The sequence below is a fragment of the Nymphaea colorata genome, chromosome 6 (assembly GCF_008831285.2).
Source record: "Nymphaea colorata isolate Beijing-Zhang1983 chromosome 6, ASM883128v2, whole genome shotgun sequence".
Lineage (NCBI taxonomy): Eukaryota > Viridiplantae > Streptophyta > Magnoliopsida > Nymphaeales > Nymphaeaceae > Nymphaea > Nymphaea colorata.
In genome coordinates this window covers 4221464-4234946 of record NC_045143.1, presented here as the reverse complement: position 1 = coordinate 4234946, position 13483 = coordinate 4221464, and the positions used below count along the sequence as shown (strand labels likewise).

The 13483-nt window shown below is 39.6% G+C and overlaps 1 protein-coding gene across 1 annotated transcript; it reads right to left on the bottom strand.

Annotated features, from left to right (window-relative positions):
- Nucleotides 1-3557: 3557 nt before the first annotated feature.
- On the bottom strand, nt 3558-13375 carry LOC116256742 (laccase-14-like). Its single transcript, XM_031633210.2, has 6 exons — nt 13239-13375; nt 12840-12991; nt 12337-12581; nt 6055-6183; nt 4750-5688; nt 3558-3887 (listed from the first exon to the last, which is right to left on the bottom strand). Exons 1-6 carry the CDS (start codon nt 13341-13343, stop codon nt 3649-3651), a joined length of 1809 nt encoding a protein of 602 aa, XP_031489070.1. The 5' UTR covers nt 13344-13375; the 3' UTR covers nt 3558-3648.
- Nucleotides 13376-13483: the final 108 nt, after the last annotated feature.

Genomic DNA, 13483 nt, shown 5'->3' with positions numbered 1-13483 from the left:
CTTTTGAGTGATTGGTAGGGTGGGGTAAACATGTCACATGTTCTGACAACTAAGGATGTCAAAAGTCTTTAGACGGGGAAAAAATATGCATATAACTATATGGACTCATTCAAACATAAACATACAATTTAGGTGAAATTGTGGCGGCAATTGCCCACACAAGTTGACAAGTAGCTACGCCATTGTAGACTCCATCTAGCCATGCAAACATCGAAGCGGGTTATATATGTTGTGTTATGTATGAATTTTGTGTGTCATTTTAATGATGTCTATGGTTAATACAAAAACAACTGCAAAAAAAGGATTTTCGGATTCTAAAGGCAAAAAAAGATTTTCAGGTAAAACTTGTCAATTCGTATGTACATAATAAATTATTATGACTAATATATTCCTGAAAACGGTAAAAAAATTTCTTCATTTTTTTTTGTTCCGCTTTAGCGCTACCTCATACCTTTGTTATTATCTCATATCTATTATTTCATACATTTGTTGTTATCTCATACATATTATTTCATATTTATGTCATAATCTCATATCCATTATTATCTTATACCTCAGTCATTATCTCATATTACTTACTATCATTATCTCAAACGCTACGGGTATGAGATAAAGATAGACGCTACAGATATAAGATAATTACTAAAGTATGAGGAATAATATAAGTAAGAATTTATTGTTTAATGTTTGGGCATTAAAGTAAATATGTATATTGATGCTAGAGTCACGTTTGGTGTATTGAACAACAATGTACAAAACTTGATGGTACCGTGCAAAATGGGTTGATGGTGCGGATACACTGGAAAACACAAGATCAAATGGACACCCGGCCCTTATAAGGACAAAGATGGAAGCATAAAGAAAAAAACAAAAATATCCTTAAAATGTATAATTAAGAAAAACACTTGAAGAGAAGAAAAGAAATGAAGAGAAAAAAAGAAATGCACTTTCTAGGAACCATTTCCATGCATAGAGCTTTAAAGCTGTCACGCGGACACATCCCCTTCGTCCAAACGGACATCGACGGCCGGCAGCTGCAGGCCGCCGTCACCTGGTTGCTGTTCTTGCTTAGAGTAATGAGGAAGCGTCGGACCAGTCCCGTTAGAGAGACATATCCATTCCATGGGCCGTCTGTTACTATGAACATCGCCGTCATCCCCGATGAAATTGGCGTTCAAAGTGGCAGTGAAGAAGCCACACGCCTGCATTGTCTCATCCGCAGCTAAATCAGTCTGTTATACGCGAGTCTTTAGCTGTTCATAGAAATTGGCTGTTTCATTCAAGATGATGCGGATGTCTTTGGCGGCGCGCGTGATTTTTCTTATGCAGATTTTACAGAATTTTAAGGAAGCCACTCAAACTTTTGGTATGCATATATGAAACTGCTGACCATTTATGCAATGGCAAACAACTGCTTAAGTTTATAAAATAATCGGCAAACATAGTCTTTATAGATGGAAACATGAAAAAATGTTTAAATAAGTTAAAAAAAAAAAAAAGGCACGTGTTGCGTACGCATACTGAAAATTATAGGTTTAAGTAAAGGCTTTTATATAATTCACTTGCGACCTTTCTTTTACGATTTTGTCTTTTAAGACGTGCCCAATAGGGTGAAATTTACAAAGGACAAAGCTGATCGTAGAAAGCATAATTGGCAAAACTCAAGAATTGGATTCGAACCAGCAGTTTACAGGTCAGTCACGCAGCCAGATTATGTACCAAAAATCAAAGACTATCGAAATGAAACCGAATTACTAAGAGTATCAAACTGTAGCACTATTTTTTTTTAAATGTTCCAGTTAACTATTCAATCCATATAAACTTTGTAAAATCATTGAAATATAAAAGAAATTGGATATGCTCTCTCCAGTAACAAGACAGAAACCCCAACAAATGGTCCAACCTTCATCATAAAGAAAAAAGAGAGATTGATCCAGCCTCTTCCTCCCTTTTTTTGATTTTTTGGTACGGGTTCAAGAAAAAAAAACTTGGGTCAAAATCAGTTTTTATCAATAATTTAGTTCTATATCTGTGATACACACTTTGTGTGTGACTCTACTGATCCAAATGAGTCAGCGAACCACCAAGTCAGCCGATAATCGGCCGAGTCTTCTAGATCTCAGTTGAATCTTGGTGTGTATGGCTTGGGTCCTAACCGGTGGCGCAATGACAGAACAACCAGTCTACCGTATCTCACTCAAGTCCTAACTTAACCCAAGATATAAGACACAAAAAGGAATTTGGTTTGAGGAAGAAAGGCGGATCCTTCCAGTCTTCTTCAGAAGTGGGTTCACTACTCAACCTACTTAAATAATTAACCTGTTTTATTATCTTTTGTTTTCATGCATTGCCGACGGACAAGCTTTCTCAACAAATTGATCAAGCCAAACAGCCTAAGGATGGTAGCTTGATTAATTCAAAAAATATTTATTGGATTTCCTCTGACTCCTGTCCTTAATTTCTATCTCATAAATCCAACTCAAAGACACTCATCTTCTAGTTGTTGTAAATAGTTTTGGGATATGGAATTCTCTTCGTGATGAATGGGAACCGATGGCCTAATTAAGATGGCTGGTATGGTTCGGTTGATTGTTTTTTGTTTCCCTTGTTTTGTTGGGCTCTACACAAAGCCTTCCTCCCAGGAGGATTTACATGCATCTTCTAGTTCCACCTCCTTAATGAAATTAAGGTGGCCACTAAACTTCGAACAGTCATTCAAGGGTCGGCTTAAGATCATGCAAAAAGGATGTGAAAGTCAATACATTTAGCAGCAAAATTACCTAACTTTCAAACTAGGGGAGCAATCAGTGGTGGAGTCAAAAAAATCTAGTTAAAGGCACCTTAATTTCAGATTTTCAAGGGGCGCATATAAAAAACTGAAAATTATTGAAGTTTTTATATAAAACAAATTTTGTGGCCTGATGACATGGCTCTGCCACAGGAAACCTTTTTTTTTTCCCTTTAATTATATATGGAATGATCTCCTTAGCCCAAGTTCAGCCAAGAGTGCCTCGATCCTCTTACATGTGTTGTGTTGGCATTGTAATACCGTCCTGATTTCGGCACATCCCTACGCATACAAAAAAAATATGTGTAGGCATATATACTAACCAAAACACCTTTGGCTAGCCTTTTACAAGGGTAAAAAGATTATGAATAAGTTAATTAAAGTTCAAAAACTACAATGTTTTATAAATATTAAAATTAAAGTATAATTTGTTATTATACATACCTATTGCCTCATGCATTTATCATTATCTTATACATATCATTATCTCATACCACTTCTTGTCATTACATGAGACGTTATAAGTATGAGATAATGATAAAAATATGAGATAATAATAGGGTTAAGAGTGTTGTTGTGCACGTAGAATATTATAACGTGAAAGTAAATACTCAAATAGGGCCTATCATCAACTTACACTCACTCACTCATTGTGGACTCGCGGCGGCATTAAAACTCGTTCTCATGTGAGAAGAGTGAGGAGGTGGAAGCCAGGCTCTTAGAAGGACAAAGTTGAAAGCATAAAATTCCTCTTTGAAAACGTAAAAAATACCCTTAAATAAATATAGAACTATAATTGAAGAAAAGACAAAAAATGCAGGTTCTGAATAATATTTCCTCAGCACTTGCCATTAAAGCTATCACGCAGACGCGTCTACACCGTCCCCATTGACGTTGACGGCCGGCATCAGGCCGTCCTCCAGCGGCTCGTTGCTCTTCTGATCTCGAGTAATGTGGACAGTTCGGTCTGAACAGTTGGGCATGCCGGTTGGGGGAGGCAGAATGCTTGTTTCAGGATTCGGGCCGTCGGTCACTATTAACACCGTCGTCATCCCCCAGGAAAAATGGCGTTCCAAGTGGCAGTGAAGAAACCACACACCTGCATTGTTGGTTGTCACGCTAAATCAATCGGCTATATTCAATTGTGGCATGTCATCGTATTCAATTGTGTTCCATATGTTTTTTTATGAAAATTTTACAGAATTATAAGGAAGCCACTCAAACTCTTGGTTTGTTCATATGAAACTGCTGATCATTTAGGCAATCACAAACAACAGCTTACGTTGGTAAAGTAATTGGCAAACATACTTCTTATGAAACAAAGCGTAGAACGAAATATAAGAAAACTTAAGAAAAGCAGAACTTGCTTGCGCATAATAAAAACGATATGTTTAAGTAAAAGACAATTTCTATAATCCACTCTTTCTTTTTGCAACTCGGTTTATGATTTTGTCTCTCTCAAGTGCAATGGTGAAGACAAAAGACCAAGAGGATGGCAGAAAGGATGAGAGAGAGAGAGCCTGACAGGACCTTCTCAAGAAATTGACCAAGCCACACTCCCAAGAATGGTAACTTTAAATCATTCCAAAAATATATACAATGGGATCCTCTCTGACTCCTATCCTTGCTTCCTTTCCATTTAATCAAGTGGAAAATGAATATATTGTGATCCTGAGGCAATACTGCTGCATTCTTGGATCCAATCCAATGTTTTGGCAATCTTCTAGATATTGCTTTGGGCTACAAGAAATGCCTGGCTACCAGTCAAAGAATAGGGTTCATTTATTTTGTTCCGAAAGCTTTAATTTTATCATTCTCTTCATCAAATTAACTCTAAAGTATCCACTTTAGGAGTTAGTTAATTAATCTCGTTACCGATGAGAAGCCGGGAAAGGAGATATGAAGGCATTCGGATCGGCAAAACCCAAAAGGAAACTAAGCAGGAAAGTAAAGTTACTTACCGGGGTTATCCGCTCTGAAACGGAGAGCAGCCCATCCGCCGAAGGGGACGTCGATCGTGTTCAGCTTTGGAGGATTGACCAAGTTGTAATTGAGCGGATCATTCACGGGATCAAAGTTGCCGAAGCCTTGTCCAACTGCATAGAAGTGATACCCATGCAGATGGGTTGGATGATAATCCCCCAACAGCAATTTGGTGCCCTGCAGAACCAGCTCCACAGACGAATTATACTTCACCACCAACGCCCTCGTCCCATACACCGGCACCAGCAGATCATTCGAATACGTGTCCGCCGTGAAATTGAACATATACGGCGGGAACGCCGGAAAATCGGTCGTGTACACGTTCTTGATGCTTTCGTAGTAGGCGGAGAGTATGTCCATCCGCGGGTTGAGGAAAGAGATGTTGTTCATACTGGCAGCCAGTTTATAGCCCTCGGAGCAGGCACTGGCGTTGCACTGTTCTTCGTTCAAGGACATGGTCATGACTAGCCTGGTGTCGATCTCCATGGGAACATCAATGGGGTGCTCTTCGGATGCCAGGCTTCTCAACGACTCACTGAATTCATACACAGCAGCTGTGTCGTTGTTGGAAGGAAGATATGGTAAGGGTGGTGATGAGGCTAGCGAGGAGTTGTAGCCCCTGTACTCGACTACGGCTGTAGTTTTATTGGCATCATAACTCGTCTTTATACTTTTGTAGGAATCGGTGGCCATGTAATAGAGACCTTGTGATTGGTTTGCCGTTACAAGGATGTCTATTGTCTGCCCTACGTTTAGCAGGACAAATTCTCTCTCAAACGGTTTAAGGTAGGCTCCGTCTCGACCAACAACTGTGAGTGTGTGATTCGCTATGCCGACAAACATCCCGAAGCTCATTACTGCGTTCACAACGCGGAACAGATACGTCTTGCCATACTCAACCACAAACCGGCTTGTCTCTGAAACATAAAAAACCAAAGGAAAATGAAAAAATTCAAATTCATTTCATTAGGACATTGTTGATTATTGGTTTATCATTTCAAACAGCTGCCACCAAAGTTAGATCGCATGCAACAAATAGACAGTGAAAATGGGATTGGGGTATTTTACAAATTTTTTTTATGAATAGATGTACATTTTAAACTTTTGAACTTTTCATCAATTAATCTTAAAAGTCTCATAAAATCTGATTTACGTATCTGTTTTGCATGTTTCTAACATGAATTTAAATTGGATTTGTCACGAAAAATATCTGGTAAGTTAGATCGAAAAGCGAATGCTGGGAATTTGTTAATTACAAAGAGATGGCAGAAACTATTTCTTACCTGATTGTGAGCATTCATACAGATCACCCGGTTGCCCATTTATGGTATATGCATCTGATACGTTGAAGTCAGTCCCGCTCGTCACCCCTTCCACAAACACGTCCATTATATCACTGTTCCACCATTCACCTAAATTCGTTTGTACAAAAGAGAAAATTGCATGCTTTGATCAGTCAGCCAAACGCTCATATAAGTATAAAATCTAGTAATAGATTTAAGTGGTAATTATTTTGCGTGAGGATGAAGCTAGAGATGCAAAGGACTTGGCTAATTTACCTGACTACTGGTTTGATTTGAAATCCACATTGTTGCATCTGGTAAAAGGTCCAGATCATCTGGTTACTTTTCCTAGAATTCTATGGATGAATGTGGATCTGAATTGGAGTCCAAATATCCAACTGGGTTCGGATAATGATCCGATGTCATTACATATACATGTTTGTTCTTATGCTAATCAAATCTTAGTTTTCATGGTCTGAATTGAGCCTGATTGCATATAATTTGAGTAGGACAACTTCATTAAAGACGGGATCTGAACAGATTATATCCCGACTCCCGAGGTAAGAGCTCTAACTTTCTTTAGTTTTTATTCCCGGGTAAGCCACGGCGACCCTTCACACCGACCCGTCTTAAACAGGCACACTACAAATTAAGTAGGTTGGCGTCTCACAACTGATGAGCCTATTTAATAAGGCCCGGCCCACTGTCTCAAGTTTTGAGGACAATAGACATAAGATCAGATTCTCCCCCTCCAATCTTAAATCAGACCTTTTCTCAATGCAAAAAAGTAAACAACGATGAGTGTGGATCTAAGGTGTGACTAGAGATGTACATCAGCCAACTAAGCTAGGCTAGCTCGAGCTCGACCGGACTCGAATCTTGTCTGGCTTGAGCTCAGCTAGAATTTGAGTCAAGCTTGATAAGGTGGCTAAAACTCGATTAGTTTAGACCGAATCCAGCTCAAGCTAACCCTAGCTCATTTAACCACAAACATGACGCTTGAACGAACAGAAAAGTGCTCCTATCCCCTGAGTTAATAATCTTTCTTGTGTAACCTTATTAACTCGACATGCTTATGCACGCAATCACTCTAGGAATTCTTAAATATAGGACGTTCAAAATGCAACCATTTGCTTCAAAGTACACATTATTGGAAAACGTAATGCGGGCCCTAACTCAGCTACAAACTCAAATTTATGCGGAGAAAATCTAGCAGAGTCTCGACGTCCAAACTGATACTTAATAAGAACTTGGCAAAGTATACTTGAACAAGTAAACTATTTATTCATCAAATTGGATATTACAAAAGAGGGCTTAAGAAAACTCACCTCGACTCACGCAGTGAGCTAACATACCCAACGCCCTTGCAGCATACACTTGAAACTTTAACTCGAGTTCACAAAGTGAACACACGAGCTAACACTCACCAGCTCATAAAATGAGCACACACCCAACTCACAAAGTGAGAACCTAAGATCACTCAACACACCCAACTCACAAAGTGAGAACCCAAGATCACTCAACTTGATTTTTCTCCTTACACTCTCACTATGACCCAACGTCCCTATTTATAGGGAGATGAAGTCGGTGGTGGATGCTTCCACCGACTTCCACATTTACTTTTCTTTATTTTATTTAATTATTATTTTTCTTCTTTAATCATTACATAACCACCGACTTAAAATTGAGACTCTCACCGACTTTACAAATGAAGAGGCTACAAGCCTCTTGAGTCATCTCGACTCTTCCAAGAGAGTCGGTGATGACTCTCTACAATCTCCCCCTCATTACTGACTCTCTACTTATGATTCTCAACATTCTTCGAAGTTTTACGAATGTCTGTACTGGTAAGCCCTTGGTAAAGATGTCAGCGACTTGGTCTTCTGAAGCAATTGGCTGCAACTGAATCTCTCCTTTGAGTACCTTCTCTCTAATAAAGTGATGCTCCACCTCTATATGTTTCGTTAGAGCATGGAAGACAGGATTCTCTGCAAGTCTGACTGCACTTTGATTATCGCAGTAGAGTCTTACTGCATAATCCACGTCTTGTTTAATGTCTTTCAGCAGTCGCATCAACCACACACATTCTTGTGCTGCTTGAGATGCTGCTCTATATTCAGCTTCTTCTGGCTCTTCAAATTGTGATGGTCTTTCTTCTTCTGCACTTCTTTGTTGGATTGGACTGACTCCAGTTCTCCATGGATCTGTACGTTCTTCTTGTCTTGGGTAATGAACTTCTTATCTGGCTGTCTTGCTTCTGTGTCTTCAAGCTCAGGCTCTCCTTGATTCATCTCAAATTGTATTTTGTTTTGAATATCTCTCTCAAGAACTGGAGAGTCTGGAAGTGTCTTCTTCTCTTCTGACCACCACGACGATGCTTCATCGAAGATGACGTCACGAGAAACATAAACTTGTCCAGTGCTAGGATTAGCACATCTCCATCCTTTTCGATATGGGTCATATCCGACAAAGACACACTTCTGTGCTTTTTTGTCGAACTTAGTCCTGTGCTACTCAGATATAAAGACATAACAAACACAACCAAATACTCGAAAATAACTCACAGATGGCATCTTTTTATAAAGCATTTCATATGGAGATTTAAAATTAAATCTCGGCATTGGTAGTCAATTAATTACGTGTACAGCGGTGCTGACACACTCGGCCCAAAATCTTGGTGGCATGTTCTTTGCATGCATCATGCTTCGACACGTTTCTGCTATGTGGCGGTTCTTCCGTTCTGCCACTCCATTTTGTTGAGGCGTATAGGCGCATGTAAATTGCCTACGAATACCATGTTGCTTCATGTACGCCATGAACATGTCTGATGTATATTCGCTACCATTATCGGTTCGTAGACACTGAATTCTACGCCCAAGTTCATTTTTCACCATCTGGTGAAACTCCTTAAATTTTTCAAGTGCTTCAGACTTTTCTTTCATAAAATAGACCCAAGTATATCTTGAAAAGTCATCAATAAAAGTGATAAAATACCACTTACCTCCAACTGATGGGTCTGGTACTTTGCCGAATACGTCTGAATGCACAAGCTCGAATGGCGCTTTAGCTCTATATTTTGATTCTTTGTATGGCCTTCTGTGCGCCTTTCCATATTGACATCCTGGGCATACTTTATCTGTTCGTACCTCAAGCTTGGGCAGACCAATCAACTGCCCCTTATTAGACATCTCCCGAAGTTTGTTGTATCCAACATGAGCGAGTCTCTCATGCCAGATATCTGCAGTGTCATGCTTCTTTGCTTTGTCAATATATGCTGTTTCTGCTGACAATACATATATTGACTCAACTTTTCTTCCTTCAAACACGGGAGTTCCTTGAACATCTTCGTCTTTATAAACTTTCACATCATTTGGGCCGAACAAAACATAGAGCCCTAAAGTTATTAGTTGTGGCACAGACAACAAATTTTTTGTCATTCCTGGAACATGGTAAACGTTCCGTAAAATCCGGTCTTTACCGAAGTTGGCTACAACCTCTGCTTCTCCAATATGTGCCACCGGGAGCTTTGTGTTGTTAGCAGTAACAACAACTCGATTTCCATCATATTCTTTCATACTTACAAACTTGCTCTCATCACCAGTCATATGATTTGAGCATTCAGAATCAATTATCCAATCAGTTTGATAATTGATCTTCTCTTCTTTTTCTTTTGGAGGTTTTATATGGGCAGAATTGCATCCTTCTTGCGTAATATTTTCTTTTACCTCCATTGAGTACAAAAACGAATTTTTCTGTACAGTCTCATTAGCTCCCTCATTTTGCTTACTCGTCGTGACTGTATTTCCTTCATTTATTCTAACTCTGCAGTCACGAGCAAAATGACCCAGCCTTCCACATCTAAAACATTTCACCTTTGGTTTCCACTGCTGTGTAGTTTCTCTTGTTTTCTTTTGTACATTTTTCTCTTTCTTGTCATCAATATTCCTACTTGGAGACCGAATGACTGGCTTAGCTGGCCATCGTGATCTCTGACCCTTACTAAATAAAGCTTCCTCATTATTTCCCTTGAGAGAAAGCCCGACCATTTGCTTCGCTAATGTTTCTTGATTGATCAAGAGATTTTCTAACTCCAACAAAGTTGGTTGAACTGGCCAGCCTTGAACACCAATTATAAAACTGCCAAATTCTGGACGAAGTCCGCGAATAAGTATTCTCCGCATACGGGCCTCACTGATTTTAGACTCAGGGTCGATTTGAGATATCTCTCTACAAATATTTTTAACCTTCATAAAATATTCTGCTATCGACATGCTTCCCTGAGTTAATGTAGCTAGATCATTTTCTAATAATTGTAGGCGGGCATCATTAGCTCGTGAAAATAAGGTTGCAAAAGCATCCCATGCTTCTTTAAGAGTCGTAGCATCTCGTATATGCTCTAATAAATCTTTCTCAATTGATACTTTAATTGCAAATAGAGTTTTCCCTGCTTTGATCATCCATTTCTTTTTAGCTTCCTCGTCGACAGGAATATTAGTGTCTGATCCCAATACTATCTCTCATAATTCCTGTCCTAGAAAATACGACTCCATACAAGATTTCCAATAGCCATAATTGCTATTGTTAAGTTTCTCAATATTGTTTAATGCAACTGCTAATGCCGCCATAATTTCAGGATATATCTATTCCAATAAATCGGCCCTCGGACAGAACCTCGCTCTGATACCAATTGTTGGAAAACGTAATGCGGGCCCTAACTCAGCTACAAACTCAAATTTATGCGGAGAAAATCTAGCAGAGTCTCGACGTCCAAACTGATACTTAATAAGAACTTAGCAAAGTATACTTGAACAAGTAAACTATTTATTCATCAAATTGGATATTACAAAAGAGGGCTTAAGAAAACTCACCTCGACTCACGCAGTGAGCTAACATACCCAACGCCCTTGCAGCATACACTTGAAACTTTAACTCGAGTTCACAAAGTGAACACACGAGCTAACACTCACCAGCTCATAAAATGAGCACACACCCAACTCACAAAGTGAGAACCTAAGATCACACAACACACCCAACTCACAAAGTGAGAACCCAAGATCACTCAACTTGATTTTTCTCCTTACACTCTCACTATGACCCAACGTCCCTATTTATAGGGAGATGAAGTCGGTGGTGGATGCTTCCACCGACTTCCACATTTACTTTTCTTTATTTTATTTAATTATTATTTTTCTTCTTTAATCATTACATAACCACCGACTTAAAATTGAGACTCTCACCGACTTTACAAATGAAGAGGCTACAAGCCTCTTGAGTCATCTCGACTCTTACAAGAGAGTCGGTGATGACTCTCTACACACATCACCTTCAAAATGCTTAGCGATGGCAATATCAGAATCGTCTCTAAATGACACAGTCCATTTTCTTCCACGAAACGAGAAAAGAAAATCATAGAGAAGCGCACCAAATGGTAATGGGCCCTGGACATCATGTTCCTACATTACTGCTTTTAATCTCAAATTCAGAGCTCCAAAAATACAACTGTCATAATGACTTCCAGCCTCCTAATATAGATGCACAAATTAAACAATAAAAACGAGGAAGATGATGGTTGGCAGATTGGAGGCTTCGATGAGTCACGAGAGTGAGGGAAGTAGAAACAAAAGAATTGGAAAATAAAACTGTCGAACGCTTAAAGAAATAAAGAAGAAGAAGAAGAAGAAGAAGAGGGAGAGATAAGCTGTGCAATGCCAGTGACAGATGGTCCACAGTGTCAGAGCAGAAGAACAGGAGAGGCAGGTGTGTAGCACAGTGTGGGCAATTGCACAGACAAAAGCATAAAAAATACTTATTTTTGCATTGATACCTTATAACAATTTTCCTTGTTATATATCGATGCTTTTTAAAATTTTGAAATTTATTACTTTTTTCTCCTTAACCAGAAATTTATGGTTCTGCGAAGAAGAGGTTGCGTGCACCTCTTATGTACACAGTAAAAAGAATGGCGATGTTTATCTAACTTTAAATGGAGTCAAGTTTTTGTAGCTCCAACTCAACTTGGTTAAAAGCTCAAGTTAAAATTTGAGCTTGAGCTTTACTAATTTATCAAACAAACTAACAAGTCCAGCACGAGATGGTTCGACTCCTTGATCATTCATAGGTGTAACCTATGATTTTAAAATACTAACAAAAGTATGACACATCAGACTTTTGACAAGACTAAGCCTGCCCTTTGCGGGACTCACTTTTTGTCCATGTTGTCTAAAAATGTGGATTTAACTAGATTCATAGGGACCATATATATAAAGAGAGAGAGACATTTACCTATAACAACCACGTATTCACTGTCTGGCTTTGGGAAAGGGTAAGTGGCTCCCATCTTAGGGTAAACGACAATGGCACCATAAACGGTGGCGCGAGTCCATTCACTGTGAGCATGATACCAAATGGTGCCTTCCTCAGTTGTGAAGAGAAGAGTGTAGGTGAAATTCTTTCCCGGTGGAACACCACACATGGTTACAAACTCCGTCCCGTCCGACCACGGGTTCCTAGGCTGCTTCAATCCATGCCTACAATTTCACATCAAGTTTCCAATATCCCATCAAATCATATATCACCACTGAATTTCCATATGTTTTCATCGCCAATTCACAGCTCTAATCATGCACGCACAGCTGCACACACACGCATCTAAATAAAACTGCACATCCACACATGCACATGTGCTCGCATGCATGCTTGATGCTCCACTCATATACATATATATAAAGAGAGAGAGAGAAAGCGGGAGAGACAGAGGTGTAAGGGTATTTATGCAGTAAGGGTACCAGTGAATAGTGACGGAGTAGTTGGCATGGTTATAGGAGTTGATGATGACAGTGTCACCCCTGTGAACGTATAAGGTCGGCCCTGGTAACTGCCCATTGATCGTCAGGATGTCGTTGCTGCGACAGAGCCTTGTATATGAAGTTGGAGCCACCTGCAGCCACAGCAGAACCCCCATCACTTTGGAATGCCATCTCAGATCACCTCAGGATGTGGGGTTATTATCATTTGGCAGACAAAGGCAAGAGCTTCTCAGTCTTTCACCAAAAAAGCAAATCGTAGAGTTTTTTCCATCTTGAGAGTCAAGAACGAACTCTCTTCATTAAAGAATAAGAAAGAAGCAAAATAACTTCAATTTAAGTGCGATAGCACTTAATGATCATGCCGTTGCAGAAACTTACAACCCACTCCTGGTAGTGAACTTCGGCAACCGCCAGCCGGAAAAGCAAGAAGGGAAGAAGAAGCAAGAGGACTTGCAGTCGCACCAGAGCCGGTTGATGCTCCATAGCCGTCGTCGGCGCCTTTGTCTTTGAAATGCCTGGTGGCAAGGGAGGCCTTAATATAGACAGGATCGTTTATGTAATTTAGCTGCAGGATCGATGTACCTTTTAGTCATTATTGTTTGCAATAGGAGACAATTCCCTCT